Source organism: Morus notabilis, unplaced genomic scaffold, assembly GCF_000414095.1.
Source record: "Morus notabilis unplaced genomic scaffold, ASM41409v2 Scaffold137, whole genome shotgun sequence".
NCBI lineage: Eukaryota > Viridiplantae > Streptophyta > Magnoliopsida > Rosales > Moraceae > Morus > Morus notabilis.
Genome location: NW_010358172.1, coordinates 78,219 through 85,394, shown reverse-complemented (window position 1 = coordinate 85,394; position 7,176 = coordinate 78,219). Strand labels below are relative to the sequence as shown.

At 35.0% G+C, this 7,176-nt stretch overlaps 2 protein-coding genes across 2 annotated transcripts; both read right to left on the bottom strand.

Moving 5' to 3' along the window:
• Positions 1 to 2,321: 2,321 nt before the first annotated feature.
• Positions 2,322 to 2,828, bottom strand: LOC21407684 (dirigent protein 23). Its single transcript, XM_010091999.2, has one exon. The coding sequence runs from the start codon at positions 2,826 to 2,828 to the stop codon at positions 2,322 to 2,324; it is 507 nt and encodes a 168-aa protein (XP_010090301.2).
• A 1,521-nt stretch (positions 2,829 to 4,349) lies between these two features.
• Positions 4,350 to 6,647, bottom strand: LOC21407683 (probable amidase At4g34880). The gene is made up of 5 exons (XM_010091998.2): positions 5,927 to 6,647; positions 5,629 to 5,843; positions 5,268 to 5,504; positions 4,944 to 5,142; positions 4,350 to 4,868 (listed from the first exon to the last, which is right to left on the bottom strand). The coding sequence occupies exons 1-5, from the start codon at positions 6,458 to 6,460 to the stop codon at positions 4,512 to 4,514; spliced, it is 1,542 nt and encodes a 513-aa protein (XP_010090300.1). The 5' UTR covers positions 6,461 to 6,647; the 3' UTR covers positions 4,350 to 4,511.
• Between the last annotated feature and the right edge of the window lie 529 nt (positions 6,648 to 7,176).

Genomic DNA, 7,176 nt, shown 5'->3' with positions numbered 1-7,176 from the left:
TCTAGAAGCAGAATAAATTTAAAAGGAAAGAACGAACAGTATTTACTATAAAAGAAAAAAGTTCTTTCAATTTGACTATTTATAAAATAAGGTTTTATAATCCTACTCGACTTTTTCTTTAGGCGCCATATATGTATACACGTATGTAAAAACACTTTTCAAATCCTGTTCTGTTTCACCGTCGATCCTATATCTATATATATATATATGTACATATATATGTTTCCATGCCGTATTGTACAAATCCTTTTAGGACTTTGATGTGGGTGTGTGACAGAGAGAGATTAATCCACTAGAAAAAGAAGGATAACGTTTTACGTATTAATTGCATCTATATATATTAAGCCCAAAAAAATCAGATACTGCTGTACCTAGCGGCTCTTGTAAACGGAGTTAACTACTCGTTTTCAAATCCTATTTTGTTTCAGCATCCTATACATGTATATATATATATATATGTATATGTAATTTCCTCGCCGTATATATACTATTTATTTTTTAAAATTAATAAAGTAAAGCATGTGGCGGTACGTACATTAAGTTTTCGGTGGGACATATCATGATAATATATTGCTAATGTGATTTTTCTTTTTCTGAAAATGTGTAAATTAGTAGTATTATCTTCTTGAGAAAAAAAGTTTACGTGATTATAAATATATCCATGATGACATACAAATATATCCCATCAAAGCGGCCTGATGGTAGCTAAACCATTATCAATAATAGGGTTAATTACTCATTTTTTAAGTCTTTTTTTTTTTTTTTTTTGCAAAGAAGAGTCCTAAATAATATGTGATATGCATAAAATAAAATCGTATGTAGACGTTGTTTTGCCTTATCGTTAAAGAAAATTTTTTAACCATTTATTTATTTTTTAAAGACTACCCTAATTTTTGAGCATCTAATTATAGAGAGAGAAAGAGTGAGTGAGTGAGAATACTCATATTCATAAATCAGACTGTTAACGTTTATCCTTAAAAAAAAAAGGATTGTTAATGCTTATTTAAATGGTTTAAAAAGACTTATTCCACCGTAGGGTGCTCTATATCGGCTGGATAAAAACATTCCGTACAATAGTTTTTTTTAATATATAGAAATGTGTATACGATACATATATACATACAGTTGCTAAATTATAAAACCTTTTTTTTTTTCCTGAAAATCTCAATAATAACACAAATTAGTTATAACCACGTACATTTGAAAAAAAAAATAAATCAGATGAGCAATAATATACATCTCATGACGGTAGTCTAGTTAATAAATAGCACATTTTCTCATCACGGTTCACCATTTTTCTTGTTTAAATATTGGCAGAAGAAAAGCAAGATTTTGAATTTATCCCTGGAAATTCTTAACAATAAAACGAGGTTCAATGAATTAGGTAGCTTCTTAGTACCCATTGGATATGAACACTCTTTATATATACGCACGTATATATTGAACTATACTTGCCATGGATAACTGTAAAGGCGTAAAATAGTAGTACAAAAAGCAATTGTGATGCAAATACTGCCCATTTATTTACTTACCCTTCCCGAATGGACTAATATGCCCTCCCTTATGAGAATATTACGGCCAAAGTATAGATCTCCGTCTGGTAAATAGACAGAATGCAACAGGGGTACTTTTCATTTTGCAGCCGTATCAAGAATGAGAGTAATGAATGACACATTTTAAAATTTGGGGAAAAAAATAAAATAAATGAACAATTATAAATTAATCCAAAAATAAAAAAAAAATAAATGGATACTACTTATGATCAGGTGCTAGAGATTATGAGTGCGTTTGTAACTCGTTCTAAAATGATTTTATTTTTTGTATGAAAATGAAAATGAACATATTTTTAATCTCAGACAGAAATCATTTTTGAAAATGCGTTTGGTAGCTTTATCAAGAGATTGTTTTCAGTATAAAAAAATCCATTAATGTTTCTCTCTGTGCTTGATAGAGGAGAAAATGGAAATAAAAAATGAAAAATGACTAAAAGTCAATTTTCATTTCTCTCTCATTTTATACTAAACCAAAAAATCATTTTCATTTCTATTTTTTATCTTTAATTGTGTTAAACGCCGTTTCTCTTCCGTTTTTATTTTTTTTCTCAAAAAATGTGAAACATAAAAACAAAACCAACTCCAAACATGACCTATAGTACCAAACACGTACGAACTAAAAACATATATTAATTATTAACCATACAAAAGTTCTTAAAAATCCAATTCTATATAACCGTCAAAAGCAAAATAAACTACGCCAACAAGAAAAGAAATACGTGCAAAAAAAAAAGAAAAAGAAAAAAAAAACATAGAAAGGAGGACATTCTAGTAGTGAAGCACAGTGACATTATATCCTACTATAGCATCACCCGTGAGAGGATCATACCAATGAGTCTTAGCGATTGCATATCCACGCGCCAACCGGAAAACCCCAGTACCCCCGACGACCGGCATCTCGCGGACTGGATTAAGCGCCGGGTTTCTACCAAAAATGCTGATTGAGCTCCCACTGTATTCACCCTCTATGAATTCAAAGCTCATTGCCATTATTAATGCAAGTTCATGTTGCCCAGCTGATCCATACAGTCCTTGTGCCCGGCCCACAAGCTTAGAATTCGGGTCGGACGTCTCGGTCAGTGGGTCATCGGCCATAAGCAACGCTCCGAAGAGTGTGGGGGACTTGTCAGTTTCAGGTGCTTGAGCAACTTTCACGGCACTTGGGGTCTTGCCACTGAGTGTGTCGTGGAAGTAGAATTGGAGGTTTGCTATTTTCTCTTTTGTGTCCTCTGCTCTACAGCTTTGAAACCATATTGTAAATTCCACTACGACCATGATCAGAACACTTAGTTTTGCCATTTCTCTCTCTCTTAGTTTTGCCATTTCTCTCTCTTACTTTCTCTAAAGAAAAAGAGAGAATTAAGGAGGGAATTATATTGAAGATGGTCTTGTAGAGATTCAAAGCAGTTGAACTGCAGTTGAACTGCAACAAAATGAATAAGAAAAATTTTTCCATTTTGGAGAGGTCCTAGTGGGGTCCACTAAATAGTTGTGGGTGGGTCAACTCCCTTTGCCAAAGAGGAAGGCTCTTGAGTATTCTTTTGGTGACAGCTGGCAAATAATGTCTATGTTTTTTCAAGTGATCGTACATGGCTTCAATTGGATTTTTGGGTGCTTTTGATTGAACACAAATGCATAAAATTAGTTCAAAGTTTGCAGTTTCTAGCAAAGATTCTCAATGTCAAAGCAAATATGGGGTAGGTTTGCTTAAATCATATCATGTAGCCCAACTAACTACTATGTCTTTGCGTCTAAAAAAAATCAAAAAAACAAAAATGTCTTTATTGTTGTATTCTCTTACATGAAGTCATACCAATATTGGAATTTACAAAAATAACAATATTTGTTGCATTCTAGCAAAGATTTCTAGCAAAGATTCTCAATGTCAAAGCAAATATGGGGCAGGTTTGCTTAAATCATCTCACGTAGCCCAACTAACTACTATGTCTTTGTCTCTAAAAAAGATACAAAAATATGTCTTTATTGTTGTATTCTTTTATATGAAGTCATACCAATATTTGCATGAAAATCTTGATAGCTTTAATATCTTTGGCCAGATAAAAGCAAGAAGTTAAATTCTGAAGTGGTTGACACTAACCAATTCTTGAGCAATTTCATTTCGCGTCACATGAGTATGTATATACAACACAAATTCACCTAATTTTTCAATGTCGTTAACTTGTAAAATAGTTGGCAGAAATGGAAAAGAAAATAAATTTTCAACAAACTTGCAATTGACGGAACCCTGAGAAGTTAAATGACATTCGTTTCGTATTCTGAACGACAATAAAATTTTAGTTTACAAACGAGATGTAATTTAGAATTTTCTCTACTTTTAACAACAAAGTTAAGACTAGGATGACATGTAGTCTACAGCTTAAACGACACTAGATTTACACTAAACTAGATATCGTAATATACTTTAACATCTTCAAAGTTTGTACAAGAAAATACGTTTATTTTTTATCTTAGACAAGAATTTCATGGCCAACGAGATTTTGTCCGGATCGCTTTACCGATATCAGATCATATTCTAAACAAAAAGTGAACTGTCGTTTCAATTTTGAGATGTGCAACAAGGAACGCATTGTTAACTACGCATCGTTCACAAGGTAGACAGCAAATTCGGAGGTTCAAGTATTAAGAAGCAAAACGACATGTCCTTCCTAAAGTAAACAAAACGACATTTCATATGTCGCTTTTTATACTCTAATATAGTGACGACATGAATGTGATCTATAAAAAGCAAGAGAAATGATAAATATAATTTGAAAGAGATTGATCATCATGTCCTCGTCAGCAGTCTAATGCATATCATTTTCTCCAAATTATAAGAAAAACATTATTCAAGATATGATCTTTTTTTTCCCCCCTTTTTGCTACGATATTTGATAGACGATTTTCTCACTAGTTACTAAAATCCTAGTTGGGGGGGGATATATATAATATGCTAAAATTTCAAGGTAGAAAAGTAGGAGGCTTCCTAACTTGAGTTGCTTGCTCAAAGTCATACGCAATCTCAATAAGCTTTGGCTCAGATCCCTTGAGTCCCCCAAAAGTAATGCCAAAAGGCACTCCATTCTTGTCATATCCAGCAGGGACACTTATTCCCGGAAATCCTCCGATGGCAAGCACAGGAGAAACAATAGATCCAGGAGTCACCAATGCATCTAGCTTATTGTCCCACACCAACTTCTCAAATCCTTCTCCAGACAGCCTAGCCAAATTATAGACTGCCGCTTTCTCTGTTTTGCCGATTCCATTCGTAGCTTCGGCCGCAAGAAATATGTCCTGCCCGAATTCCTTGATCATTTCCTGTCATGTCGCCTGCGGTTAAAAATGGACTAATAATTGTTTAGTGGGGAAAAAAAGTAGTTATTGTTTCCTTACCAAATCTGAAAACTTTTCATTGAAGGCTATAATGTCTGCTAAGGATCTCACTGGGGAGACTTTCAGGTCTTTAAGATAATCATTCAATGCCAATTTGAACTCGGCCAATGAGGCTACTGCTTCCCCGCTCAATGTGAAGTTCAAGATAACATCAATGTTTGCTATTTCCAGGTTGTCGATCAAGACTGCACCTCTTTGCCTTTAATTCAAGAATTATTAATAACTTTGTTAGTTTTTTATTTTCATTTCCGATCTCTATAGATTATTAATCTCAATATGTATGATCACTAGAGTTTGAAAACTAGCTAGGATGTCGTTTTTCACCTTAATGTTTGGAAATGATATTCAAATGCTTGAAGATCAAATCCGCTTCCAGGAGCGAAAAATGGATTCCTCACTATCCCCAACCTCTTCCCTTTAAGACCATAAGCATTAAGAAATTGTTTGTAACCACCGGGCGGAATGAATTTCGATGCCTTTTTGGTTGCTTGGTCTTTGTAATCAATACCAGCAATGGCATCAAGGACGTAAACAGCATCGGACACAGACCTCCCAATAGGCCTGTTTAACAACCATCAAAGCAATTGTAATCATGAAAATTAAAATCAATAATATGAGAAAACTAAGCAGTAAGAAAAATGTGAAACATAGATTTTAGTAATTGACATAGTGTAACAGAACCTACCCAACAGTGTCCTGTCTAGGGGTGACTGGAATAACCCCTGCTCTACTAGTTAGTCCGACAGTTGGTTTGATGCCCACAACCGAGTTAAAACTTGCAGGACACAGAATGGAACCGTCAGTCTCAGTCCCCAGCGACACCGCCACAAGATTTGCCGTGACCGATATTGCTGGTCCGCTACTTGAACCACAAGGATCCGCTGACAGAACATAAGGATTCTGCGCACAACATCACATATATAGATTCCAATATTACAAGTCATGAGTTGTCTTATATATATAAAGACACCAAAATGACTAACCTTTCCTTGGCCACCTCTGGCACTCCAGCCATTAGGCGCATTGAGCGACCGAAAATGAGCCCACTCGCTCAAACTGGCCTTTCCCAATATGATAGCCCCAGCTTTCCTCAGCTTTGTCACAACACCGGCATCACGAGGCACAACAGAGCCAAGCAATGCGAAGGAGCCAGCGGTCGTGTTGAGCGCATCCTTGGTTCCAATATTGTCCTTAAGAAGAACCGGAATCCCGTGCAAGCCAGAGTAGGATCTATAATCATTGGTTTTGCGCTCATAATCAGCCTTATCTGCCTGGTAAAGCGCATCGGGGTTGAGCTCTATAACGGCATTGAGGACCGGGTTGAGCCTGCTGATTTCATCGAGGTAGAACTTAACAAGTTGTCTTGAAGTGAGTTTGTTGTGCTTAAAGGCTAATTGAAGATCATGGATTCTGGCTTCTCTGATTGAGAGGCCATTCGCTGACTCAGACAAGGAGAGAAGAATTAGAAACAACGATGTGAACGTAGGAAAGTGTAAAAGAAACTTAGTAGTGGCCATGGAAGTTAGAAAGTAATTAGTTGTCTCGTTGAATGATACTCTTAAGTTTACAATATTCGCGGCAAGCAACAATTTTATAAGCCAAACCTGCTGGCCTTTTCGTGGCCTTATTCAAGTACTTTTGTTACATTTTAAATATGGAAATTTGTCCTCTTTATGTAGGACATAGTTTGAGTATAAAAACTAGTTACTGGGTAATAAAAGTACAGCAACAACGACACGGGAAACGGCCAAATAGAGAATGCAATTTGCATAAAATAGCAACAACATGGGAAATCGTTTATTTTCTTTTTTTCCCCCCCTTCGTATATTCGAAAAAAAATCTCGTTCAAATAAATAAAAAGTTTTTTTTTTTTTTTTAAATATCATTTTATAATCCAGAAAAGAATTGGTGATTGACCAGGTCCTAGACTTTGCCGTCTATTTCCGGTAAAAGGAGCTTAATGATTGTATTTGGGACTTAATGGTCGTCTAAACCTCTTTGTAATGTGTCTATCGGGAGATTTCTAACATGTTTTGTGTGACATTACTTGTTTGGAGTGCTGGCCACATCATCCTATGATTTCATAAAAGAATACAGTTTTTTAGAGAATAGAAAAGTATTAAATTTGCTGGATCAATCATCATTATCCGATCAATTTAAATGAAAGAAAATTAGAGATGCTTTGCTAAATTGCACATTCCAACAGCCAAACTCTTATAATTTTTTGTAAACT

Excerpts from the sequence above, each read along its gene's own strand:
- LOC21407684 (XM_010091999.2), bottom strand. The coding sequence starts at position 2,828 with ATGGTCGTAGTGGAATTTACAATATGGTTTCAAAGCTGTAGAGCAGAG.
- LOC21407683 (XM_010091998.2), bottom strand. The coding sequence starts at position 6,460 with ATGGCCACTACTAAGTTTCTTTTACACTTTCCTACGTTCACATCGTTG. Across the intron at positions 5,844-5,926 it reads CCAGAGGTGGCCAAGGAAAG|AATCCTTATGTTCTGTCAGC; the intron begins GTTAGTCATTTT and ends TGTTGTGCGCAG. Across the intron at positions 5,505-5,628 it reads CCTAGACAGGACACTGTTGG|GCCTATTGGGAGGTCTGTGT; the intron begins GTAGGTTCTGTT and ends GTTGTTAAACAG.